The following is a 26,534-nucleotide window of genomic DNA, read 5'->3' on the forward strand; positions in this document are numbered from 1 at the left end:
CGACTGTACAGAACAGCACCAGGAGACAGGGAGTGGGCTTCGAGGGGTCTTTATTAAGTGATGCTTTAGTCTCAGTCTCTGCCATGGACTGGGCATGGGGGTCACCCCACCCCGCCCCAGGTTGTCCCAGACTGTCTTAGAGGAAGGAGGCAGGAAGCTCACTCTCCTCCAAGAACAGCCTGGGAAGCCAGGCTAGTGCTGAGGAAGGGGGCAGCAGAGCCAGGAACTCCGGCCCCCTGGCTGAGCTCCTGGCCAGCCCTAGGGTAAGGAGCTGAGGCTTCCGGGCCAGAGCCCCCCAAAACGCCTGCGCTGGCCACTCTGCCCACTGCCCTGAGCTATTCATGATCTCGGCTTGTTCCCCTTGCCACTTGCCCACGCTTGCCCCATGCTCAGCCCCACAGGGACGGCAGACCCCTGATGGGGCAGCTCTCAGGGGCTCTCCTTTTTGCTGCCCACCTCAATGCAGGCCTCCCCCAGGGAGGGGGCTGCTGGCCTCACACTGCACCCCCTTCTCTTCCAGGTACCATGGCCATGGGGCTGTGGGTACAGGAACCTTGGCTGGCACGTGGGCCAGATGGCCATTGATGGCTGGGCTCACTGAGCTGGGCAGATGGAGACTGGAGACAGAAAGCACAAGTGGGGCAGCAGGAGGGGTCACGCCCTGGCCCCACTCCCAGGCCCTCTCCTTCCAGAGTCCCCAAGGCTCCAGAGCTGTCCCACCTGCATGGAGAGGACGATGGGAGGTCCTCGAAGGGAAGGGACTGCAGAGGACCACCCAGACGTCTTCTGATACCCAGTTCTTCCCCTAGCGCCCACCGCCGTGTCTTGGGAGGAAGAGGGGCCCTTCTGTCCCTTCCCCTCAGAGGTCCACACACTGCTCCAATGAGACAGACTCCCATGCCGGCCACCTGCCCATGGGGACAGCAGCGGTGGGGGTGGGGGCACTGAGGCAGGAGGGCGGGCGGGAGGCCCACATGCCTCTCCTGCTCCAAGCACTTCCCTCACTCTCCTGATGTCATCTTCGCAACAGGGGGACCCACCCTCCCAGGGGTTTAGGGGCCTTCTCTGCAGCTCCTGGGGCCCTCCCTGCGGCCTGTGTGCAGCTGGGCTTCCTTCCTGCGTGCGTGCTTCTGTGTGTGGTGGGGTGACTACAGGTGGTGGTCCTGGCTGCCAGGGAGGGCAGGAGAGATCTGGATGCAGCCCCACTGCAGGGCCTGGGGGGGGTCCATCTCAACCAATCTCCTTCCACTGCTTGTAGAAGTCCAGAACATTCTTGATGTCCACACTGGCATGTGTAGCGGCCTGCAGGGCTGCCTGTGGAAGGGGGAGGGGGGGCTGTTGGGGGAGGGCCTGACCTCCTAAACTCTGGGACCCATTCTGGGGCTGGGGAAGGGATGGTGGAAGAAGGAAAAGCAACTATATGGAGTGGTCTAAGGAGGGAGGCTGCTTTGGCACCTCTCCCTGGTTCACCTCTGTCCCCCACTGCCTGGACTTACCTGCATGGGGCCTGAGAGCGCACTGGGGTTGTCCAGTGGAAAGCCTGTGACGATGGTCACCATGCCGCTTGGGTCCTCCTCGCCTGCCCCCTGGGCCAAAGTCAACTGTTTGCAGCTGTCTAGGATCTTATAGAGCGTCCTGGAAGGGAAGAGGAGGTAGGCCAACCCCCAGCATTAAGCACACCGTGGATGCCAGGAGCCCCAGGGCACAGGGGAAGCTGGGGACAGGGAGGGGACCAGGAGATAGAGCAGGAGAAACCAGGCAGCCAGGGGTAGTAGTTCTGGAAGTTGGTACTGGAGAGTGTGTCCTGCAGGGGACTGGGTAAAGGTACTTGGAGTGAGGACACCAAGCCCAAGCATCTCAGGGCCACAGGGGTTCTAGGGCTGCGGTCACTTCTCACTCCCTCTTCAGGGACACGTGCAGGAGGCCCCTGGTGGGCTAAGTGAGGCCCCAGGCTGGTCTGCTCTCTGCTGCAGAACTCTCTGGCCTGGGGAGTGCCTGCAGAGGAGCAAGGTAGGCAGCCTCTCTGAGGTTCTGGGAGCATGGGGCTCAAGTTTTACCAGGCATCTGCATCCTGCCTCTTCAGCTTATGCCGCTCGAAGCTCTTTCCTACTTCTTTCTGGCAGCGAATGTACCTGCAGAGGAGGAGGAGGCAGCAGAGTATAGGTGGGGGTTGGGGGTTGAGGAGGGCAGCACCTTACACAAAGCACCTCACTGTGGCCCAGGGGAGGGGGCCCCCGTCTTATGGGCAGGGTAGGGGCACCTCTCCCATCACAGCTCTCTTTGGAGCCATTTCAAAGGAGCTTCCTGGCCAGTAAGCCCAGCTCGCTTTTCCTCCTGATAACATCGATCCTTTGGTTCCTCCAGGGGGAGGAGCTGGGGAGGGAGGAGTAGCAGATGCTTTTCAAGTCAGGGCTTCTGGAGACAAGGTCCGAACAAGCAGGCTTTGTGCAGCTTCCTGGCCAGCAGAGCAGATGCAGTGGGGGAGCAGGGGAAGGTGCCAGCTTCTCCCTCTTCTGCACCCACTGCCTGGTGCTCTTCCAGCCCCAACGCCCAGAAGGGAGGGCCTGTGCTTGCCTGAGCACCTACATGCTGCCACCTGCCAATCCCCGATGGCTGCAATGGGAGGAGAGCTGGCCTGGTGAAGGAGCTGGCCTGGTGAAGGCACTCCCACCCTAGTATATTTGATCACTGGGCAGACCCAGACACAGGAAAATCTCCCACAAAGGAGCCCAGAGCTGTGTGATGATGAGATCTGCTCCCATCTCCCCGGTGATGCTGATCTGCCCAGAGTCAAAGAGACAGCTGGGCAATGCTCCCTCACAGGGCTCCAGGCCCTCTAACTACTCTCCATCCACACCTGAGACCCTGGCCCATGATCAAGGCTCTGGACCTCCCCCTCCAGGCAGTACGCAGGGAGTGCAAGCCTGTGTCTGACCCACAGGGACCAAAGAACAAATAAGCATCTGTTGTCTAGGAGCTGTGACACAGGGCTCAGGAGAGGCCCAGCCAGGCCCACACTCACCTGTTTCCTTTCTTAAACTCTGCCTCCAGGTATCGGATCCCATCCCGGGCCCCTGGGTGTTCCTTCTTCAGCAAATCCAGGCCATCAATCACTGGCAGACAAGGTGGGGGTGGGGAAGGACAAAAGAGGTGAGCTCCCGCTGCTGTGGCCTGAGGCTCCACAGGAAGCGGCTGAGCTCAATCTAGTAAATGCTGCAGGATCCTGTGGGGCTCCCCACGCTCTTCCAGAGTATGACTGCCTGTGAGCAACGTACCTGGCAATTTACCACGTGTGTTCACTTAGGTTTTCCTCTCCTGTTTTCTCCCATCTTGTGAGTTTAAACAGAGACTGTCACATGCATTGCACAGAGGAGGTGACTGAGCTTCACAAAGGTGGCAGCGACCAAGGCCACTGTGTGTAAACTGCCCCCCCACCCCTACCTAGGGCCTCCTGATCTCAAGCCTGAAGTCTCTTAGCCACACCCTTTCCCCCTACCTCTGCAGTAAGCCTACCTGTCCTTGGGATGATGACAATGAAGCGGCCGCTGGTGGCCAGCTGGCGGATGACCGGGAGGTGGTGGCAGAGGGCCTGGGTGTCCGGGACGAGGTAAGGAGACATTGCTGACTGGGCCTTGGGCTGCTGCAGGCTCCCTTCCAGCTGAGAGACCTCGAGCTGGGGACAGAGGGCAGAGTGGGCCCTGCAGCCGGGTGGGAAGCATGGAACCCAAGGGGGCTCTTGTGGGGCATCTCCTGCTGCCAAGGGGGACAGGGTGCTCCTTGTGCCAAGGGTCTTGGAGCAAAGGGAAATGAAAGAAGAGACAGCATTGAGGGCAGAAAGGGGCCCTCAAGGCTCAGATCGGAAATGAGCAGAAGGTGGTCTGGGAGGTGATCTGGTTAAAACAAAGGTCGCCGTGGAGGGGCGAAATGGAGGGGCGAAATGGAACAGAGCTTGGCGGGGGGTACGGGGCAGGGGCAGGCACAATGGAACATGGGGCAGGGGAGGCAGAACAGACAGCAGGGAGCGGCTGGATGGGATGGTGGACCTATGAGGTCTGGCCAATGCCCTAATCATGAACAGGAGCAGCTGGGCCCCGACCCACCTACCTGAAGTCGCAGCTGGGCCATGTCTCTCATCAGCCTGTTCCGACGGGCCTCTTCCTGAGCCTAGGAGGCGAAACACGTGCTAAACTTAGGACCAGGAGCTAGGGCTGTACTCCCCTGCCCACTGATCAAGAGCTTGTTAACAGAGCATCACCCAGTAGAAATTCCCAAGGTCTGAAACAAGAAGCCTTCACACGAAGTCAGCTCTCTCGCTCCTAAGTGAAGGACAGGGAGGCTTTAGGGGGAAAAACCACTCCTCTGGCGGAGATCGACTTCTGGGACCCACACACCCAAGCTTTGGCCAGCCCAGGTGCCCACGTGAGGGAGCAGCCAGCTGTGCATGGTCCCCACAAAGGGCGGCGCCTGGCTACATATCAGGCTTCCATCTCTGCCCCTCTGCTCCATCTGACCCACTCGCCCTACAGGGCTGCTGTCCTCACATACCCCACCTTCTATCACCATCCACTTGCCAACTTCCTCCAAATCAGCATCTCCAGCCCAGACAGCCCCCTCTGTTCAAAACCTGCTGCCCCCCTTCTGGTGATCCCTGACTCGGGAAACCAGCTACTGTCTGCCCAGGGAGGAGGCTGAGCTGGCTGTGACTGTTCCCTCTCAGCTCCCAAAGTTACTGCTTCCCAGTCCTGCCAATTGCATCGCAACTGCATCGCTCACATACTTCTGCTCCCCTTTGTCTCTGTTGACCACCCCGCCCCCCCCCCGCCCGTCTCAGCTGTTTCCTCCCATCTTGACGATGACAACTTCCTCTTCCCTGGTCCCTGCCTCTATCCCAAGCCACTTTCCCTGCCTGCAACCGAAGCCATCTTGGAAATACCATCTGGTGTCCATCGTGACCCTGACTAAAAGTCCTCTGATGGTTTTTTGCTGTCTTCTGGATGATGCCCCAATTCCCTAACATGGTCTAAAGATGATGTTAAAAATGGAGACCTAGGGATCCCTGGGTGGCGCAGCGGTTTAGCGCCTGTCTTTGGCCCAGGGCACGATCCTGGAGACCCGGGATCGAATCCCACGTCAGGCTCCCGGTGCATGGAGCCTGCTTCTCCCTCTGCCTGTGTCTCTGCCTCTCTCTCTCTCTCTGTGACTATCATAAATAAATAAATAAATAAAAAATTAAAAAAAAAAAAAAAAAAAGGAGACCTAAAGACCAGGGTGAGGGGAACACTGAAGGTTCTTTGATGAGCAAAGCGACATCCTCAGAGCAGTGCTTTACAACATTCACCTCAAATGTATAATCTCATCCTAACCATGAACACATGGGGCTAAGACATGTCTGGACAAAGCCAGGTTGAGCAACACCCTACGAATTAACTGCCCAGATACTCCTCAGAAGTGTCAAGGTCATGAAAGGAAAAGACTGAGGAACTATCACAGACCAAAGAGACACACAACCCAACACAATGTGGGAGCCTGGGAAAGAAAAAGAGACATTACTGGGTGCCTTGATGGCTCAGTAGGTGAAGTCTTGGGGCACCTAGGTGGCTCAGGGGTTGAGTGTCTATCTGCCTTTGGTTCAGACTGTGATCCTGGGGTCCCAGGATCAAGCCTCACCTCAGGTTCCTTCCTCAGTGGGGAATCTGGTTCTCCCTCTCCCTCATCCCCTAACTCATTATCTCTAATAAAGAAATAAAGTCTTTAAAAAAAAATTAAAAAAACATTAGTGGAAAATCTAGTGACATTTGAATAAAATCCGTGGTTAATAGTACTGCAGCTTTCCTATTGTCTTCATTGTAACAATTACTACAGCTGTGCAAGATCCACCTATGCCCCTGCAGAGTCCTGCACGACAGAACAGCCCTGTCCAAAATGCCTAGAATGTCCCCTTGGAGAAACATGGGTGCAGGAAGGAGAGTGAGGCACATGAGCAGAAGCTGAGGCCGTTTCTTCACAGGCCCCGTTGGGAGACTGGCAGGGACAGGGAGCACTGTCACTGCAGAAATCAAGTCCAGAGAATGGCCTTTTAGGCTGGAATTAGAATTGTGAAGCCCCTCTGCCAGGGGGAGTAGGCATCCCTCTGGATCCAGGAAGAGAGAGAACCACACCAACCTCAGGCTCTGCATCACTGGTCTAGCAGCTCAGAGACGTGGGCCTCTGTGTTCCTTACAAGAAACCCAAGGGACCACAGGCAAGACAGGTCCCTCCCCAGGGCAGAAGCGTCCTGGAGCAGGAGCAGTGGCCCCCGGCAGCCACCGGGCCTGTAGACCAACTGTGCCCCACAGCAGCTTAGAAGAGCTAGCCTGCCCAATCCCACAGCCCATACCTCTTCGGCGGCTCTGTGCCTCTGTCTAGTGCAGGAGAGGGCAAGCGCCCACTTCCCAGAGCTGTGCCCAAGGGTGAATAAGCTGTCATGGGCAAACCAGGTTTGGCATAGAGAGCTCTCGATACATGACGGCAGATGTCACTATGATGACAGCCATGCTGCTGCTAAGGGCTAAGCCCTTAGGATGGACACCTGCCTCTTGGCAGAATAGGGGCAGAATAGGGGCATCGGCAGGCGATGTCACCTTGGTGTCCAGTACCATGTGATGGGGGCTTTCAGGTCTCCCCTGTCCCCTGGAAGAGTCTTAGAGTTTCAAACTAAAGGAAATACCTGCAAAAACTAACATTTTTAAAAGCTGTGTAATTTCCCCACGATTATCTTTGTAATTGGTGTTTTCCTCCACAAAACAACAAAAACCTTAATACAAAAGATTTGTTTTTTAACAAAATGCACTTGCTTTTAAGACTTCAAAGAAGGGCGTTTCTGGGGGAGCCTGTGCCCTTCCCACCCAAGCGAGATGTCTGCAGGAAGAGGGTGTTCAGAAAGGTGGGAAGGCCCGCGTCTGCTGGGAGGAGACTGGCTTGGGAAGCCCTGAGGCTTGCTGAGACAGTGTGGGCTGAGCTTCGGCGCCACACACCACCCGCCAAAATGTAGTGCCACCCAGCCCAATGCAGACAGCACACCCCGGGCCAGACAGGCCCCACCACAGAACCTGGGCTACCTTGTTCGCTGCCTATGGTACAGATGGGTCTGGCATAGCGCACAATCTCAGTGTTTGGGGAGTGGACGCTGGGGAAGAGGGAACTCAAACACTTCCTACTCTTTGGGGCTCCTGGAGGTGGGAGGGGTCCTGCATGACACGCATGTAATACCCTGATCCTGCCACTCACTCTACCCTCAGTCTCCGTCCCTAAAGAGGAAGGGCCGGGTGCACCTACTGAGCACGCCAGGTGCCCGAGATGCGCTGTCATTCTATGGTCACAACCACCCTGTGAAGCCAACTCTGCCAGTGCCACATAACTAGTACAGAAACAGGCTTGGCAAGGTCAAGTAACTTGCTGAGCTAAGACAAGCAGGGGACAGAGATGGCCCTCAAGCCAGGCAGTCTGGACACAGGCCTGGTGCCATGCTGCCTCTACTCAAAGCACCGCTCAAGGCCCGTCCCCAAACCCCCACCCACCATGTTCTTCCATCAAGGGCCCCGGGTGTGACAGTGAGCCTGGTGGGCAGGAGCAGAGCAGGGGGTGGGGGGCAGGACGACTCACCATGCGGAACTGCGCTTGGGCCTGCTGCAGCACGCCCTCCTGCTCAGACTGGGCGATGCTGACAAAGATGCCAGCCTCTGCGCTGAACTGCAGGATGCTGCCCTGCAGGTGGGCGATGAAGTGTCCAAAGCTGCGGATGCAGCAGATGCGCACGACTGACTGTGAGGGGACACAGGAGCCAGTCAGACCCACCCTGCCCACCGCACCGCACCTGGCCCACACGCACTGCTGCCTCAGCAGCAGGGGCTCTTTGGAAAGGCCTTTGGTCTGTGAGGGGGAAGGGGGTGTTGAGACCCAGAGCCTCAGGTGGCCAGGAAAGGAGATCGCAGGCAGGACTGGCGAACCAGCAGGCGCTAATGCCACCTCCCTCTCAGTCTAACGTGTAAAAACAAGGGAACTGAAATAGACCAACATTTCCAATCTATTCTTTTGGTTGGCAGAACAATTCTTCCCCACCAAACAAAAATCTTCTCTAGAACCCTAAAACATGAAACAAGCTAAATCCAAGGTCCTCTGGCTGGAGAGGAGCACACAAGAGACCTGTGTGCACGCTGGCGAGGGTGCTGGGAGGCCTGTGTGCTTGGCTTGCCCTGCCGTCCCCAGACAGCCTGCGCGCGGATACAGACGCAAAGGGGACTTACCTAGGGGGTAGCACTTTCCCTTCCAGCTCTCTCTCTCTGACAGCTTCCTGTCCAGCTCACACCATGCTGGGCAGAGTGGGAAAGAGCATGATAACGGCTCCCCATATCACCCCCTGCAGAAGGTGGACATTATGGAGGAAGACCTATCCTACAACAAGGTGCCTACAGATGAGCATCCTGTGAGGAGGAGAGCAAAGGGCAACAGCCCCGGAGGGAAGCCCTCCAGCCCAGCCTTGGGACACACTGCCTGTCTGGTGCCGGTCTGTCACCTGCTCTGCTGCTGGGCCAGCCTAATGATGGAGCCTGTGGCATCAGAAATGCCATCCTCACCTCCTCTAAGGAGTTAAGCAGGGGCCGGTCTGTGTCAAAGTTGAAGCGTCTATGGGCAGCCCGGAGGGGAGGCAGGTTACGAAGGGCCGTGTCCTCTGGGAGCAGCAGACTGGAGGGCAGGTCAGGCAGTTCACAACCTTCAAGTAGGTCCTGGACCTCGGGACACAGGGCCAGGCCTGGGGAGAAGACAGGTGAGACCATCTGTCCTGTGGGAGCCCCCAGAGAGACAGAGCCCTTTCCATTGGAGAACAGGGAGCTGAACACACAGGGAGGGCCATCCCACACGGCTCAAGAAGGACACCAGGAGAGCTCTGGAGAAGGACATGCACACCTCTCAGGTATGGCCAGAGGTGGGGAAAGGTGGGCACGTTCAGCTGTAGGTGGCAGGAGGGGTGAGCTCTGGAGGCCGAGGTGGATGCTCAGTGCCTGAGGCTAGCTCCCAGGCTCCCCTCACCCCACTTCTGCCCGCTCCACTGCCCTCCCCAGGGAGCACACTCCCTGGCCAGCCAGGCCACCTGCCCACAGTGGGGCAGTGTTGGAGGAAACCGGAGACACAGAAACCACAATGGCTGCTGTGTGTCAGGGTAGCTGGGCAGTGAGTCCCATTAACCTCCTTCCCCCTAGGCTGGGTTATGGAGGAGGGGGATGGGCTTCATGGGGCCACTGAGGGAGAGGGGAAGCAGAGGCAGTGCTGCGGACTCACTCACCAGACTCTTGGAGCTCACCAGCAGCTGGCAACAGGTTCAGCAACACAGACAGGCGATTCCACAGACTTTGAGAGCTCTGTGGAGAGGGGACACTTTCAGTATGGTGGGGAACAAGTAAAGCATGACGCCTGAGGAGTGGGGGATGTCTACGGCCACAGGCCTAGAGGGATCAGAGAGAAAAACTAACAAAAGAGGCAAAGGGGGTGCTCACAGGAGACCTGGAAAAATGGGAGCCAGTCCCCTGAGGCATGAAGTGGGCCCATAGGCCCAGCTGCACTGTGTCACCAGCAGCAGGATCATGGGAGAAGCAATGAGGCCAAAGGAAGGACACTCTGAATCTTGAGAATAGGAAAAACTAGAGCGCTAGAGACAACTTCCCCCCACCATTCAGCCTACAAGTACCCATCCTGGGACATCTGTGTGGGGCTGCGACCCCATTTCCCCTAAGGATAGTGAATAACCAGCTGCTGGCACACATAAGCACACACTCAAGGGTGTCCCTGGCCTTAACCCCAACTCTCATCTGGGAAAGAGGGTGACCAGAGGGGAGGGGTCTTCACAGCATAGCTCTGTGCTCCTGGGATGAAGCGACACCGAATAAAAACTGAAGAGCCCTCAAGACAGACTGAACCAGGGGAAGAGAAGCCCCCACCCCCACCAGCCTCTGCAGCGCCAGCCTGATACCACATCCTCCATTGCTCTCCTGTCCCAACACCTCAGCCTTGTCTGGAGGTCAAGCTGCCCTGGACTCTGTCTCCCTGGCGCCAGTGCCCCCTCCTCCTTCTGGACTCTGGGATCAGGATGGAGGCTGGCCCTCACACATACGCCTTCATCAGTCCCACTCCTCACGTTAGGCATTATGCCTGGTGTGCGGGACACAAAGTGGAATAAGCAGCTCTTGCTTTCCTGGTCCACAGAATGTGTACACCAGGCCAGGCCACAGGCTCCTGGAGTGCAGAGATCACATCTAATCCTTTCCCTGTAAAAAGCATAAGGGCCCACCCAAAGCAGGTACCTGACGGTAACTTGTCGGGATGGAGCCACCTGACGGGCCTCCCAGCACCCCCAAGGCTGTGTCTCCCAACACCCAAAGCCGCACCTGTGCACACACAACGATGAGGTCAGGGTTGGCCCGCAGCCAGTCCAGGAAGACCTTCACAGCAGGAAGCAGGCCTTCGGCTGCCAGGACTTGCAGCTTCTCCTGGACACTGCGCTCATTCCGACAGGAGTGCCCACTAGATTCACTGCCCTCCGACTCGGAGCCCTCCTCGGAGGCTGGGAGTGGGAGACAGAGCTGGGATGAACAGCAGGCACGTGGCATTGGGCTTCGGCCCCAAGATGGAGGGCACAATCGCCCTGCCTGCACTCTGGAGCAGAGTTCTGAGGTGAAAGATGGGGAAATCATTAAATACCCCTGCCTAATCTTTCTATGCCAGTTAACCAGTTGCTTTCAAGCCAAGAGACTGGTGCCTTTTAAAATAAAATTCTTGGGGATCCCTGGGTGGCTCAGCGGTTTGGCACCTGCCTTCGGCCCAACGCGTGATCCTGGAGTCCTGGGATCGAGTCCCACATCAGGCTCCCTGCACGGAGCCTGCTTCTCCCTCTGCCGGTGTCTCTGCCTCTCCCTCTCTCTCATGAATAAATAAATAAAATCTTAAAAAATAATAATAATAAAATAAAATACAATTCTTTCTGGGGTGCCTGGATAGCTCAATCGGCTGAGCATCCAACTCTTGATCTCAACTCAGGTCTTGATCTCAGGGTCATGAGTTCAAGCCCTGCGCTGGGCTCCATGCTGGGCATGGAGGCTACTAAAAAATAAAAAAATAAAACAATATGGTTCTTTCTGATTCAAGCTAACTTGTGAGGATGGCCTACAGCTATTCTCAACCGGTGTTTATAAAGGTCCTACTCTGTGCTAGAAGGCAGGGCAGACAATCAGAAGGGAGCTGCTGGGGAGGGAGAAAAAGCATACAGAAATAAAAGAACCACCCCTGGGATGCCTGGGTGGCTTACTCTGTTAAGTGTCTGACTCTTGGTTTTGGCTCAGGTCATGATCTCAAGGTAGTGAGATCAAGCCCCATGTTGAGCTCCATGCTCAGCAAGGAGAGGGCTTGGGATTCTCTCTCCCTCTCCCTCCCTCAACTCCTGCATGCTCCCCCCCCCCTCTCAAATAAATACATTAAACCTAAAAAACAAAACAAACAAACAAAAAAAGACAACCTCAACTCCTAGCTCTTCAACCTAGCAGGTCAAATATGGAGCCACTCTACCTCTGCACACTGGCTTCCTGGCTTCTTTTATCCCATCAGTGCTTCTTTTGTCCCACCCAGTACAGGCACGGTGTTAGGTACTGAGGATCCAAGGAAAGACCAAAAACAAGACTATCCTGCCCTCCACGGGCTCACACAGACAAGCCAATAGACAACTTCCCCTGAGTGGGAAAGGCCTCGAAGCTGTGGAGGGGGCAGAGGCTACAAGAGCCCCCCAAAAAGAAATCTAACCTTGGAAAAACCCCAGACCACGTGATTTTAAAGAGAAAACCAAAGGACAAGAAGAACTAGCCAAGCGACAGGCTGGTGGCAAGGGGCAGCATTTAGAAGAGGGATGAGACCTCTTCCTCCACAAGACTGCCGTGAAAGTTCAACAATACCCGGAAACAGTCCAGCCCAGCGCTCAGCAGAGAACAGGCTTGGCCGCTGTTAACCTGTGCAGGAAAAATCCTCAAGAGAGAGGTCCCGCTCTTGCCCATCTGTCCTAGTGGATGCCAGTCCCTCTAGTGTCCCAGAGCCCTGGTGAGATAAGGGACGGTGGCAATGGTTGTGTCGGGACAGAAGCCCCATGCCTTTGGGGCAGGGTAGGATGTGAAAAGGGGAAGACCACGGGCAGGAATGGGGAAACCCAGACCACATGGAAGGCAGTGAGGGTGGACATGGAGGCACTTGCAGAGACAGGAAAGCCACCTCTCGGGTGATGGCAGGGAACCACGGACTAGAGTGGGACGAAGAGAAGCCCAGATACCTGGTTCCGAAGGCTTGTCTGCATCTCCATTGACACATGACCTGCGGTTGGCTACAGTGTGGGGCTCAGTGGAAGGCTGGAGGAGCAGGTTGCTGAAGGTGGGCGCCAGTCGGAAGCAGCGCTTGGTCTGGAACATCTGCGTGGACATGGCCTGTAGATTGCTGGCAATGCTCGCCTCACTGGGGCCCAGTGGGCCATTGAGAGACTCGGGAGCCTCTGACCTGGGCCGAGGGGGCTCCAGGGCTGGGGACCGAGTACCCTCCTCATCCTCAATGTCTTCCAGGTCTGACCGGGACTCTTGGCTGTTCATTTCTGAGTCTGTCTCAGCATCAAAGGCTGTTCCCCCACCTTCGAGACTCTTGTCGGAGCCACTGTCTGAGCCCTCACTGGCCCTGGCTGAGTCATGGCTCGAGTCTGATTCAAAGCCTTCACTCAGGTCACTGTCATCTCCAGCTTTGGGTGGGTGGCGGCGGCGGCGGAGGCAGGAGAGGCGAGAGAACTTCCGGCTCTTTCTGACCTCAGTCGCTTGAGGTACTGCAGGAGGGGGCTCAGGCCCCGGTGCCTCCTCCTTCTCCAAGGGCTCATCTGTGCAAAGAGAACAGTCAGGTGGGACCTAGGGACAACCTGGAGCCCAGAAGCTGGAAGTTGCTCTTCAACACCACCCCAGCCACATCTGTACTCCCCTTCCTCAAACACCAGGCCCCAGGCTGACCTTGCCACAGTCGCATCCCCCCATGCCTGCACCTGTGCCATCGCTCTGGAACGCCGGCACGGGATTCTCACCCTCCTCCAGCTCAGCCTGCAGCCGTATATTGACATGGTTGACGAGGTGGGAGAAGAGGGCCAGGGTAAAGGCAATGGCTGCACTGTACTGTTTGGACCCTAAAGCCAGGAAAGCCAGGCGTTAGGGTCCCAGGCCTCAGAGGAGCAGCAGGTGCCGTTAGCTCCAGCCCCATCTCACATGTTTTCCCCTCTTCAAGGATCCAACTACTTCTCAAAGCTTCTTCTAAGTAAAAAGATTTTTCAGGTCTCTGCACAGTTATCTTATCATCTACAATGTGCCAGCTCACTCTGCATGTCCTCAGGTGAGCATACCCTCTTGTCCCATGCCATCCTCCCTGGTTCTGATGCCTCCACACAGGCTCTTCCTCACAGCTCCAGCACTCACACATCCAGCCCGGCCTCTCCCTCTCTCCTGACCTTGCACAAATGCGCCTCTGCCATAGAGGTCTGCAGCACTGCCTAACTGCCCCCAACAGCAAAATGTGAATTCTGTGTAGATCATCAGCTAACTATCCTGATGCCCCTGTCTGCCTGGGTTGTGGCCAACATGGATCTGCTGCAGGCGGGGGGAGGCGCGGAGATATGTTGTTGCCTTTGTTCATTCATCAGGAGCCCAGCAGTGACACCGATGGTGTAAGCACTTTTTGTGGGAGGAAGTTCACAAAGGAAGGGCTGCAGGAAGGTAAGTGAGGAACCCAGAATCCTGGGACAGGAAGCAGGGCACAGGGAGTTACCTGCTCTCTTCAAGCTATGCACACCCATGAGACAAATGATGATCATCTGAAAGATGAGGAGGTCTGGGAGGAAGGCATAGCCACTTTCATAGTCCTCTTCACCCTCACTGGCCAGGCTGAGGCTGGGTGAGGATGGCAGGTAGAAGAGGCAGAGATTGAAGTCCTCCAGGACTGACTGGCAGAGTGAGGTCAGCTCTGAGTCCACCGGGCTGCAGAAGGGCAGGAGTGACAGGGAGGTGAGTGATGCCACCTGCGGCAGGCACAAGGAGCCAGGGACACTTCAGAGAAAGCCACCCTGGACAGGGCTCGCAGGATGCAGGGCAAGGGCCTGCCCTCTTCCACTTACCTGCTCCTGGGCTGCAGGAGGCTTTGAAGGTACATGAAGTTTACCAGCAACCTCTTGATGTCTTTACAGCTGGAAGGAGAGGAACCCAAGGTAAATGGCAAATGGCTCCAGAGTCCCTTTGGTCCTAGCGCCCCAGTTGCAGAGCCCTCTCAGCCCCATAGGCCCTACTCACCGTTTCTTGCTGGGAGAGAGTTTCCGAGTCTCACACTTCTTCAGCTGGTGGTACATCTTGGCTGCCTTGTCATACAGCCGCTTGAGATTCCCATAGGCCCCCTCGAAGGACACTTCCGACTGGATGCTGAAAGAAACACAGCGGTAAGCTACAGAGCAGGGATGGCGCTCTGCTGGAGCTTTAGGGAACAATGCTTCTAGCAAATGTATGCTGCCCCAGCTTTGCTTCCATGTACAGACTCAGAGTGAAGGCCATCTATCCTGATAAAACACACAGACACAACTTCCAGATAAACACAGGAAAAACTGGGGATCCCTGGGTGGCTCAGCGGTTTGGCGCCTGCCTTTGGCCCAGGGAGCAATCCTGGAGTCCCGGGATCGAGTCCCACATCAGGCTCCCAGCATGGAGCTTGCTTCTCCCTCCTCCCGTGTCTCTGCCTCTCTCTCTATCATAAATAAATAAACACATAAATAAATAAATAAATCTTTAAAAGTAAAACACACACAGGAAAAATGATGCCTTTGCTTCCTTAGTACCTATGGTTCGATAATTGCTCTTACTCTGTTGTTACGCACTTAAGTTAGGCACCATCCCTGAAATACACTAGGCTATCTTTGTTCTAAAGCAGTTAACAAGTAGCATTTAACAAGAGGACCACATATGAGGTTATTTACATACAATTTCAGTCACCCACATGACACTCCCTTGAATACGTGTGTGCAGAGAGCCTCACTGAGCGCCAGGCACTGCACCCTGAGACTATCCTCACATTCAGACAAGGAGGAGGAGCTTGGAAGAGCAGGAATCCTGCCCAGGCCCCACAGCTAATGCATACTAGAGCAGGGTCCAAGCCAGCCTGCCTCGCTGCAGCCTATGATGTCAACAGTGTATATTGTACTGTTTGTAATGTCTTTTCTGGAAAAAACTCTTTTCGTTACAAAACGCAAAATACATTAGAAAAAAAAAACACATTTATAGTGACTAAAATATAGCTAGAAATTCTTTGATGCTCCTTCCATTCAGAAGTGGGTTCTGTGTCTCCTCTTCAGGAGACCTCTTCAGGGACCATGTCCTCTTCAGGAACCATGGGGAAAAAACTATATGCAGTGCAATTGCTCTGACCAACAGAATATTGTAGAAGGGGCTCTGCCAATCTCTAGACCCAGGCCTTAAGAGACTGGCAGATTCTATTTACAAATCTCTTAGGTCATTATCCACTGTCGGGAGCACTGAGCCACCATGTAAGCAATCCATGTCTCTCAAGAAAAAGAGACCACGTGGAGTGGGAGGGGGTCCAAATGAGCCTTGCTCCAGATATACCAACCCTCTAGGGCTGCTGAAACCAGTGACTGATTCTAGACCTGGCCCCTGGGGGAACTGAACCGCCCAAATGAGTCGTACTCAAATGCCTAACCAACGAACATGAGGAACATGAGATGTGAATGCTTTAGCACAGCGGGGCAGGACCTCAGCAGGTACCTCCAAACCTGAATATGCTGAGCCCTCTTTGGAAGTGACCTAAATCATGGTCATGAGTGTGATGAGGGACCAAGGATCAGTAAGGGGGGATTCCCTGGAAGGCATGAGAGGAATGGGGAAGAGGCAACGGAAGCCTGTGAACCTGGTAACCATATTGAAGAATGGAACCGGCAGCATCAGGGGCCAGTCTGTACCAATGCAAGGGACAGACACCGCAAGAGCAAAACACTGTGCCAATTCAAGGGAAAAGGTTTACTGGACCAGGTGAACCACAGATCACGGCACATGGAATTACAAGGCAGAATCTTACTTTACACTTTAGCATGTGACCACTAAAGTTATGAAGACCAATTTACTCCCTCTACTTTTTGTTTTTCTTTTTTTAAGATTTATTTATTTATTCATGAGAGACACAGACTGAGAGAGAAGCAGAAACACAGGCAGAGAGAGAAGCAGGCTCCTCGCAGGGAGCCCGATGCGGGACTCGAACCTGGATCCCGGGATTACGACCTGAGCCAAAGGCAGGCGCCCAACCACTGAGCCACCCAGGCGTCCCCACTCCCTCTGCTTTGAAGCCTAATTCACAGCATTGTCTTCTGCAAATGTCTGGCTTCTCGTGGAGCCGTCCGCCCCTATGAGGTGGCAGCCGCTGGGGCCCAGGCAGCTCATTTCCAACTATAACCTCATCAGTGGTTCCCAGCCTACCTAACAGGCACACGTACACTTGGCTCCACGGACTGGGTGACCTAAGCCCAGTCAGCTTCAGCTGTCCTGAAACCGAGGTTTCTCATTCTGAGCGGAGTGTCAGCACCAGGGAAGCAGGGAGCCACCTTGCAGTTCAGCTGGTCCTCCCACACCATCACCATGGTCACCTTGAGACACTGAGACTCAACAGTTCTGCAGTTCTGGTTTAGCCGCCGCCTTGATAAGATTTTATCAACTCCATCACATTTATTTCCTTCTTCAAGATGGCAATCCTTTACTTTACATAAGACAACGGGCAGCCAGTTGGTGGCCAGAGTGCCTACCAATCCAGGTGGATCTTTAACAAGCAGCAGGGCTGCATCAGGGTGCCCCTGACAGGAGGGACCCCTCACTCCTGGCCTCCTTGTTTCAGCCTGGAGCCGAGGAAAGGGACAGGAAAGAGAAAACGAAGCAGGAGCCCCACGGACGCAAAAGCTGGCTGGGAAAAGAGCCGGAAGACACTCACCAGCGCAGGTAACAGTACATGGCTTCCACGTTGTAGTACTTGCTGCCTGCAAGGGTGCCCAGCTGGTTAAAGGGCATTCCTGGAGGGAGAGAGGTCATGCAGCGTGCAGCCACAGTACTAATCCAAAGCTGCCACGAGCAACCCCTGCTAAGCACTAGGACATTTGTGGGGAGAACAGCCAGGTCTGCAGCTGACGCCTGTGTTTCCAGCAATGAGCACCGTAACCCTATTTTCCCAGGAAATGGACTACAGACTCACTTCTTATCAGCGGATTCCACCCTGGCCTGCCAGGGAGTTTAGCACCAATGGGTGCTATTCCTTCAGTGGCAGCTGGGGCTCTTCTCTGACTGTCAGAATGCCATGGAGCCATCTCCTCTATCTCAGCAAGGCTTCTCAGCCCTGAGCTCTCCTGCTAAGAACTAAGCTAACCCCCAACTCTCCCTGTGATGGAGCCTCATCTGTTCTCCCACTCTGCCTCCTGTGCAGAGAACTGAAGGATAATTTCCTCCTTCTACAGAGACCCCAGGGACAGGGGAGCTGCCTTCTCTTCTTTCCCCTCTGCCTCCCTCCTCCTTACGTCAAGACTCTGCATTTGTTTTGAGTGTGTGTTCCAAAGGGGTACGCACAACCATGGGACTGAGCATGGGGAGGATCCCGGGAAGCCAGTGCAGTCTGCTTGCCCTCTTAACGTTGTCTTCCTCCTGGAAAAAGCTGCTGTGTAGGGAGTCCCGAGCAGGGGTGCCACTTACCGATCTGGGGAGCTACAGACAGGGCTTGGTAGTAAAATCTCTCAGCTAGCAGCTCAGTGTCTACGCCAGCTAATTCATTCTGATATCGTGCTGCAGGAGAGAGGAGAGAGGAAGCTTGATGATGTCGTGTTTCAGAAAAACCTCCCCTCATCTGGGAGTCCACCATGTGGAGTTGTAGCAAGAGTTTGGGAAGATACCTAAGCTAGGAGGTACACTGCTTGGGCCTCTGGCACAATCTTAACTCTGCATGACTATGGGCAAATTGTTCAACTCTCTCTTCCTTGCTGGCAGCTTCAACATGTGAAGAATATTTAGTGTTTTGAAATAGGCTCCTACTTATCTCTTCCTAATGCAGGGGATCTGCAGCAGACAAACTGCTTGGGAAGACCTCTGGTATTGGGTTCTAGAATACAGCTGCTCGGCTCTGAAGTAAAGACATTACTGAGAACACCTGGTCAGTCTCACATGAAGCAGCTGGCTGTCTCTGTGCACACTGCCTAAGAGGGCACCGCAGGGGGCAGGGAGGGAAGGCGCCTCAGAAGACAGAAGGTGAGGCATCCACCAGCCTCAAAAGGACCAGAGGTGCTACCAGGACCAGACGTGCAAGGGCCAGCAGGCAAAAGAGGACTCCTCTATTCTGAGGAACATTTGTCAGGCAGGAAGTCCTCCATGAGACCTAACTGCAAGTCCTCTAGAAGTCCATAAACAGAAAAGCAAATCCCAAAGGAGGAGAAAATCTTCGAATTAAAATCTCCCTAATCCATTATTGACACCAAGTTATCACCCAGACTTTCTCAAAGTTCATTTTCCTTCTTCCGTAGTCACTGGTCTTTCCTGGCTCATGGAGGAACAGTAAGGAGGGGACATCATTTGAGTGAGAGGAAAAGCTACAGAGGCCAAACTACTCCTGCTCTCCCATCACATACCAGGTGGTACCAACAACTGAAGCAGCTTACTGCTTGTCCTGGAGCCCAAACCAGAAAATGAAAGGTTCTGATCCTTACACAAATCCCCCAGGTACATGAGACATCGGTGGCAGGCCATCTGTGCCCAGTCCATCTCCTTCCCTGATGCAGACACTGGCTTCTTGCATCCTGAGAAAAATAGAGAGACTCAGAAGCCCATTCCCCAGCCCCCTACCAATGGGGAAACACCTTTCCTAGGTGGAGAAAGGAGAACAGGAATCCATGGCTCATCCTGAAACACTGTGTTAGGGGGAGAAAAAAAACACGTATCCAGGACACAAGTAGAGACAGAGGCTCACAGGTAGCAGTCATTCACAGGAGAGAAAGGCACTGGAGGGAATGGGTGAAGGCGACTTGAAAGTGTGAATATGACTCCTATGGGTCATCATAGGAAGGCTTCTAGAAAGGAGGAAGAGGAGCTCAAGTGTCAGGACAGCCTTGGGTGTCTTACATAGAAGCTCCCCACATAATGGTGAAATGTTTGGGTAGAGAGGGGAAACCTAGAATAGAATAGATAGATAGGAAGAATAGACTATGAATGAAGAGGCCAAGGTATGTGCTCCTGGCTTCCACCTGGGAGAGGAGGCCTGCAGAGAAGGCTGCCTATGAGAATCCACCCATGAAGAAGACAGGTGAGCATGCCATGCCTGCTGAGGACCAGTGTGGCCAGAGACCAATGTGCTGAGCTCTCAGCTCTCCCTTCAACCAAGCAGCTTTGTAACCTCAGTTAAGAGGGCCTGAGCTCTTTGGGAGACAGCTTCCCCACATGTCAGGTACTGGTCTAAGTGTTGTTCGGTGTCAACTCAACAGATCCTCACAGCAACCCCATAGGGAGTCACTCTGACCACTCCCACCTGACTGTTAAGGAGAATGTCATGCAGCAGGTAAGTAGCACAGCCAGGACTTAAAAGGCAGACTGGCTCCAGAGCACATCCTCTTGTCCACACCACCTCACATCCACTGAGCTGGCTATGCGATTCCCATCCTGAAAAGCCCCTCGTAGTGTTTTTTATAAGTATGTCTTAGTTGGCTGGATGAGAAAATACCAATGAGGAGAAAAATTGAGTTTGGGGAACTGATTCTTTGAAATAAGGGTTCTTCACTTTTTTTGGGGGGGGGTATGGACCTCTCTGGCCATATGTATAAAGTCTAGGAGGGCAGTCTTTGGTCACATTGTTGGGGGTTTTTTTTTGTGGTTTTTTTTTTTAAGATTATTTACTTATTCATGAAAGACACAAAGAAACAGGCAAAGACATAGGCAGAGGGAGAAGCAGCTTCCATGCTGGGAGCCTGATGCAAGACTTGATCCCAGGATCCTGGGGACCTGAGCCAAAGGCAGACACTCAACCACTGAGCCACCCAGGTGCCCCTGAAATGTTGTTTGTAAACAAAGTTTTGTAAATGCACCAAATGCAGTGCCGTGCTTCTCACCAGAGAACGCCTTCTGGTGGCACAGATACAAGCTCGGTCCCAGAGGTCTGGCAAGGGTGAGGGCTCAGATGAGGGAAGGGAAGGAGCATGAGGGGCCAGGGGCTCAGACAAGGAGGGAAAGAGGTCAACCACAGCCACTAGCACCTCAGGCAGCCACATGGAGACCAAAGCTATTGTGAAGGAATGTCTATAATCCCCAAAGATTTCTAAAACTTTCAATACTTGCAAAATAAACCAGGAAACCATTTCTGAAATTAAAAGAAACAATGCTGGGGGCACCTGGCTAGTTCAGTCAGGGGAGTGGGCAGCTCCTGATCTTGGGGTCTTGAGTTGCAGCCTCATGTTGAGCACAGAAATTATGTAAATAGGGACGTCTGGGTGGCTCAGTGGTTGAGCATCTGCCTTCAGCTCAGGGCATGATCCTGGAGACCCGGGATCGAGTCCCGCATCGGGCTCCCTGCATGGAGCCTGCTTCTCCCCCTGCCTGTGTTTCTGCCTCTCTGCCTCTCTCCCTCTCTCATGAATAAATAAAATCTTAAAAAAAAAAAGAAATTATGTAAATAAATAAAAACTTAAAAGAAAAAAAAAACAGTGCTAACCAAATTTAACTACAAGAAAACAAATGCTATTGATACCATTCTCTAGTGCCAGATCTGCTCTAGATCATTCCATCCCTCCCTCCGACTCCTCCTCAATCTACAGTCCCAACCAACAGATACTGTTCTTTCCTTCAGATCTTCACCCTACCTCATGTGCTTGTCTGGATAAATCCAAAGTCTATGGACCTTCCGGAGGTCTTGCTAGAATCCTCTCTGCCTGGCTAGGTCACAAGCTACATGAACCTGGAAGAAGGTGGCCAGCCTCCTTGCTCCTCAAGCCCACTTGCTCCTCAAACCCATCTTTCAGATTTCACTGACCTATGAGGGGATCAGTAACATGGGTCCAGTCGATGCAGCACTGAAGCTCCAGCTGGTAGTGGGACTGGATGTAGAGCAGCAGATGCTGGTAGAAGCCAATCCCAGCAACCAGGTGCGTCCTGTAGGCACATTCCAAGGTGCTCCGGCTGTGGATGTGCTGGGCATTGGGAAAGGAGAGCGGCTACTAAGCAGTAAGCTCAGAGGACGGTTCCCCCACCCTAACACGGTTCCTCTCACGAGGAACTGAACTTCTGTTCTTGGCTCTGGAACTCCATCCACATCTCCTCTCACTCACGAGTTATCCACACAGCCTTAGACCCACCTCTCTGACCTGTTCCTCCCTCCTTGCTTCTCCTTGGCTCCTCTAACTCCAACCATGCCCTGGCTTACTTTCCTAGTTGTTTCTTCCTTTCTTAGCTTCCCTCTTTAGACACATTTCTTCTCAAAATCAAGGACCTCAAAAAAAATAATAATAATTTCAAGGACCTCGCCTTACCTTCTTATTCGTCTTAATAAGCTGAATAACTTCGTAGTACACCTTTCTCCACAGCAGCTCCTCAGCCTTTCTCCCATAGTCTACTGGGTGCAGGAACATAAGCTTGACGCAGAGCTCACGCAGCCTGAGGGTACAGGGGAGCACCAAAGACTCACCAGCCTTGATGGGGCAAGGAGGCATCTGCCAATACCCCGACTGATAAATTCCTGTACTTCCCAGGAGAATCCAGGGTCAGTCTGCATAACCTGGGACAAACAACAGTCCTGGAAAGCAGGGGGAGCCCCAAAGGACAAAGGCAGGAGCAGTAAAAGCTTCAACAATCTTTTTTCTCTATACACTTCTCTCCTTATTCCTGCCTTTTAATCCCACTTTTCTTTCCTGTCATTACATGGCATGGCCAGCTCCCCTAACTCCAATGCCATTCACATGGCACCAGTCTGTTAGATGCAGAAGCTGCAGAGAGAGCAAGGGGTCCCCATTTCATCTCTTAGGAAAGCCAGAGTTCACAGCCCATTATTGTACCATGAGTACAGGAGGTAAGAGAGAATATGTGTCTATATGCGACAGGGTTTGAAGGGTAGAGAAACTGTAAAGATCTGTGGTTTAGAGTCTCCAGCTTACTTGTTCCTCAGGCTAATGTTCTCTGGTTTAAACACTTCTTGATAAGCAGTTTTGTTGCAAAGGATGAGGTCGAGTCGATGCACAGCCTCCACCACAGCCCTGGAGGGAAATACAAGCAAACAGCCCCTGAGTCATGCATATGTTTAGGCCGGGGTGGGGGGCAGTGGGGGAACAGGCACTGATCCCAGAGGAGAAGCTACAGAATTAGGGGCAGGGAACGGGAAGGCTACAGGCTAAGCTGCACAAGACAATATGAACACAGTCTCCCTCCTGATGAAGAGCCCCCGACCCTGGGGGACATTTGATTGTCACTACTTGTGGCAGGGGTTTGAGAGGGGTAAGGAGAATTGCTACTGGCATTTAGTGGGTGCTGCCAGATACCCCACAATACCCAGGACAGTCCACCACAATGAATAACCCGCCTCAGATGTCCACAGTGTCACGGCAGAGAAAGCTTGTATATAAGCTAGACTCTCTTAATGGAAAGAGCCTCCACCTTGATGCCAGAAAATCCAGGCTTTGGCCCCCTGGTGTGTCTAAGTCTATAACTTCGGGCAAATTATCTACGCTCTCCAAGCCTCAGTTGCCCCGTCCTAAAAATGGGGCAGGAAGGGCAGCTGCCTCAGAGGATAGGACAGAAGAACTTCCATGTGGCCCTGGCATATGGCAGCCTTCAACAAATAACAGTGACATGAATTAATTACTGCACAAGGGCTTATGGTCTCTGGCATAAAGGAAAGGCATTCTTAGCATAAATTCTACTTCTGAATTAGTGGATTATGGGGGAAATAGGGCGGGGGGTGGGGGAGAGGCAGGGATGGTCCTGAGTTGTATACAGCGTAGTCACAAGGTCTTCCGGATTCTTTGATATGAGAGGCTCTGGGTCCTGGGCAAAATATCTAACTTTCTTATGTCCCAGTTTTCCCATCTACAAAATAGGAGTAATAGGGACGCCTGGGTGGCTCAGCTGTTGGGCGCCTGCCTTTGGCCCAGGGCCTGATCCCAGAGACCTGGGAACAAGTCCCGCACTGGGCTCCCTGCATGGAGCCTGCTTCTCCCTCTGCCTGTGTCTCTGCCTCTCTCTCTCTGTCTTTCATGAATAAATAAATAAAATCTTTAAAGAAAAAAAAAATGGGAGTAATTATATCACCTATTTTGTGAGGATTAAATTAGCTAATACACAAAGCACTCATAAAGGTACCTTGTACACGCGGAGTATTCAAGTATTAGTCTCCATCTTTCTTGTCATAAGGCTAAGGGGGAGACTCCAGACACTAAAAAGCCAAGGAAACTACAATGGATGGCTAAGAAGTGCCAGAGGTATGTATCATCTCCAGAAGGTAAAATCCAGAGTAAGACAGCAGCTGCGAGAACAGTAAGCTTAGACATACCTCTGCACACAAAAGCAACCAAAAGAAGGTGGGGGAGGAGGGGGCGAGGAGTGATGATTCCCAAAACAATCTGATTGTTTCAGAATACTGAGACATGGGCTCCTGGGTCAGGGAAAGTGGGCCACAGCAGGTTAGCACCCGCGGTGGCTTAGGTGGTATACTGGCAAAAGCTGTCCGGATGGGGCAAAGTGACCACCAGCACCCAGATGAGGGGGTGGGATGGTAATCCAGGCCTTCTCACAGGCAATGCTGAAAGCTTAGCATTTCTCCAGATGCCTTCTAGGCTGCCTTTCAGCCAGCCTGACCCTCAATGCCAGGGCCGTCTGACAGCCATCAGTGATTTTACTCTATGCCAGCTTAGTTCCCCAGGGCAGGGCTTTTTAACTTCTGTACCGTGGACAGATCTCAGAAGTGCGTGCATAAATCTCTATGGACCAGTTCCAGAGCTCTCCTTAGTTCTGAATCCAAAAAAGGTTAATAACCATTACTCTGGGAAGTTCTTTTTTTTTTTTTCTAGGAAGTTCTAATTGCAAATTTTTTTTTTTTAAGTAATTTTTACATCCAACGTGGGGCTTGAACTCATGACCCTGAGATCAAGAGTTGCATGCTCTCCTGAGCCAGACAGGCACCCCAAAAAACATGTTTTTTTAAACAGTTAATCGGCCTAATTAATTGGTGTTTGTGGCCCTTCTAGCACCCCTTCTACCGCTGCCTTTTCTTCTGAGGGGCTTAAAACATTTCAGAATCTCATTTCTGTAAACGGATTGTGGGAATTTCCCAAATTTAATGAAGCTATTAGTAACAGTTTCATAGTCTAAAAACACATTTAGGGGATCCCTGGGTGGCTCAGCAGTTTGGCCTGCCTTTGGCCCAGGGCATGATCCTGGAGACCCGGGATCGAGTCCCGCATTGGGCTCCCTGCATGGAGCCTGCCTCTCTCTCTCTCTCATGAATGAATAAATAAAATCTTTAAAATAAATAAATAAATAAAAATAAAAACACATTTATCGGCAGCCCTGGTGGTTCAGCAGTTTAGCGCCTGCCTTTGGCCTGGGGCCTGATCCTGGAGACCCGGGATTGAGTCCCACGTCGGGTTCCCTGCATGGAGCCTGCGTCTCCCTCTGCCTGTGTCTCTGCCTCTCTCTCTCTCTCTCGCATGAATAAATAAAATCTTTTTAAAAAATAAATAAATAAAAACACATTTATCTTGGGCAGAGAAATCAGACCTTCCTTCCCCAGTTCCTTCTAACAATCACCACTGCTTTAATAAACAATAAAAATGGAGACCTGCTGCCTGCCCTACGTTTCTGCCTTGCTCAAAGCCAAGAACATACAGTCACAGGCAGAGGTACCCACGTGCACACATGTAAGCCACACGTGCACACACATCACTTTAAGACCATCAGTCCCGTGAGGGTAGTGGGTTTAGAAAGAACTAGCCCTGAGAAGGATTAGAAGGACAACCAGGGCCATTATGAAAAGCTAGAGACAAGTACAAGACAGGGCCCACACTGACAGGCAGTCTTGACATTCGGCAGCGTGATGAGGCATACATGCCACTTACAGCTGACTTCTCAGGATCCCTGAGATGGCTTGGGGCAGCCTACAGTAGGCGCCCAGGGGCTGCTGGATTGGATCACTTTTCTATTTTTGGAAGAGCCTATACTCCCCTCTGCCTCTTACTTACAAAGGCCAAGCCAGCAGGATGCCTACTCCAGGGAGGAAAAGACAACATGCTCTTGACTCTTTCACTACCAAAATGGGGCCCACTGCTCTGAGGGCTCTGTTCTACAGAGCCTGAGCTAAATGAAAAACTCAAACCTACCAGTTACTGGAAAGCAGCAACCTCAGCTTGGTCTCATGCTTCACCCCACTCTGCCCCAGTTCCAGAGCCCACGGTCCAGGAGCCCCGCATAAAAAATCCTCCAACCCCGGTGAGAGAGCGCATAGGGGCCTCAAGATGAGGGGTGAAGACAGGACTGCAGGACAGTGAGTGGTGCTGCGGAAACCAGAAACCAGGAATGGAAGCTGCCTGGCCAGGGACTGCAGTAGTCATGAGGCTGTGAGGAGGCAGGGCTCAAGAGCGGGAGGGCTCAGGTGCCCTGAAATAGGCGCCCATGACCTAGGGAACGCTCCGGGCTCAATGCCCTTCGTGGCCCTTCCAGGCCAACACGACTCGTCTTCAGCCTCTCTTTTCATTCGAATTCCCCAAAACTGGAGCCAGAGAGACTTCAGAGCGTATCCAGCCGAAGCCTGACCCCTCCAGGATGCGGAGAGCGAGGCCCAAGGTCACATGGAGCGCTCGGCTCTCCGGGCTGTAATCCGGGGCGCTCCCCTCTGGGACCTGGGGGATTCGGAGCGCCTCTCCCTTCCAGGTTCTCCCCGCCGGCGACCGCATCCTCACCTCCGCGGCCTGCAGAGCTCGGGGCCCGCCTCAGGCTCCCGGCCAAGGCCCTCCTCCACGTGCGCCCCCCGCCGCCCGGCCGCCCTCGGCCCTCGGCCCCGGCCCGCCACCGCGCGGACCCCGCTCGCCGCCCGGCCGCGCCCTCCCGCTCCCACCGCACCCCGTCCCCGCCCGCCGCGGTCCCGCCCCCGCGGCGCCCACTTCCCCCGGCGGCCGCACGCACGCCCCGGCCACTCACCGGTAAAGCCGCTTGGTATGGAGGACCTTCGCCTCGGGCTCGCTGCTCTCCCCTGGGTGGGGGCCTTGGCTCATGGTGCCCGGGTCCGGGGCGGCTCCCGGTCACAGGCCCCCGCCGCCCGCCGCTACCGCCACCACTGTCGTGTCCGGCCAGAGCCGGAGCCGCAGCCGCTGCCGGCCCTGCTCGGCCGCCATCGCTGTGAGGCGGCTGCCTGCGACAGCTCCTCCTCCGCCCGCCAAATCTCGCGATAGCAGCTGC

The 26,534-nt window shown here is 53.9% G+C and overlaps 1 protein-coding gene across 3 annotated transcripts; it reads right to left on the reverse strand.

The window, feature by feature from the left end:
* Positions 1-33: 33 nt before the first annotated feature.
* Positions 34-26,523, reverse strand: SMG5 (SMG5 nonsense mediated mRNA decay factor). 3 transcript variants are annotated; one of them, XM_072829934.1, is made up of 22 exons: positions 26,277-26,523; positions 22,244-22,342; positions 21,623-21,746; positions 21,127-21,283; positions 18,818-18,907; positions 17,814-17,903; positions 17,065-17,143; positions 14,376-14,501; positions 14,204-14,272; positions 13,858-14,066; positions 13,085-13,222; positions 12,341-12,925; positions 10,419-10,594; positions 9,320-9,395; positions 8,613-8,788; positions 7,642-7,800; positions 4,105-4,164; positions 3,514-3,673; positions 3,023-3,113; positions 2,058-2,132; positions 1,497-1,635; positions 34-1,314 (listed from the first exon to the last, which is right to left on the reverse strand). In XM_072829934.1, the coding sequence occupies exons 1-22, from the start codon at positions 26,348-26,350 to the stop codon at positions 1,231-1,233; spliced, it is 3,036 nt and encodes a 1,011-aa protein (XP_072686035.1). In that variant the 5' UTR covers positions 26,351-26,523; the 3' UTR covers positions 34-1,230. The 3 variants fall into 3 exon arrangements, with proteins under 3 accessions (XP_072686035.1, XP_072686033.1, XP_072686034.1); XM_072829932.1 differs by having other exon boundaries at positions 10,419-10,699; XM_072829933.1 differs by having other exon boundaries at positions 10,419-10,699; positions 17,065-17,110; positions 26,277-26,511.
* Between the last annotated feature and the right edge of the window lie 11 nt (positions 26,524-26,534).

The sequence above is a fragment of the Canis lupus genome, chromosome 6 (assembly GCF_048164855.1).
Source record: "Canis lupus baileyi chromosome 6, mCanLup2.hap1, whole genome shotgun sequence".
NCBI classification, from domain to species: domain Eukaryota; kingdom Metazoa; phylum Chordata; class Mammalia; order Carnivora; family Canidae; genus Canis; species Canis lupus.

Coding starts and splice junctions, on each gene's coding strand:
- SMG5 (XM_072829932.1), bottom strand. CDS start 26,350: ATGAGCCAAGGCCCCCACCCAGGGGAGAGCAGCGAGCCCGAGGCGAAG. Junction 18,908..21,126: donor TGTTACTGATCCCCTCATAG/GTCAGTGAAATC, acceptor TATTTTTCTCAG/GATGCAAGAAGCCAGTGTCT. Junction 7,801..8,612: donor TGCTTAACTCCTTAGAGGAG/GTGAGGATGGCA, acceptor GTCCCCTCACAG/TCAGTCGTGCGCATCTGCTG.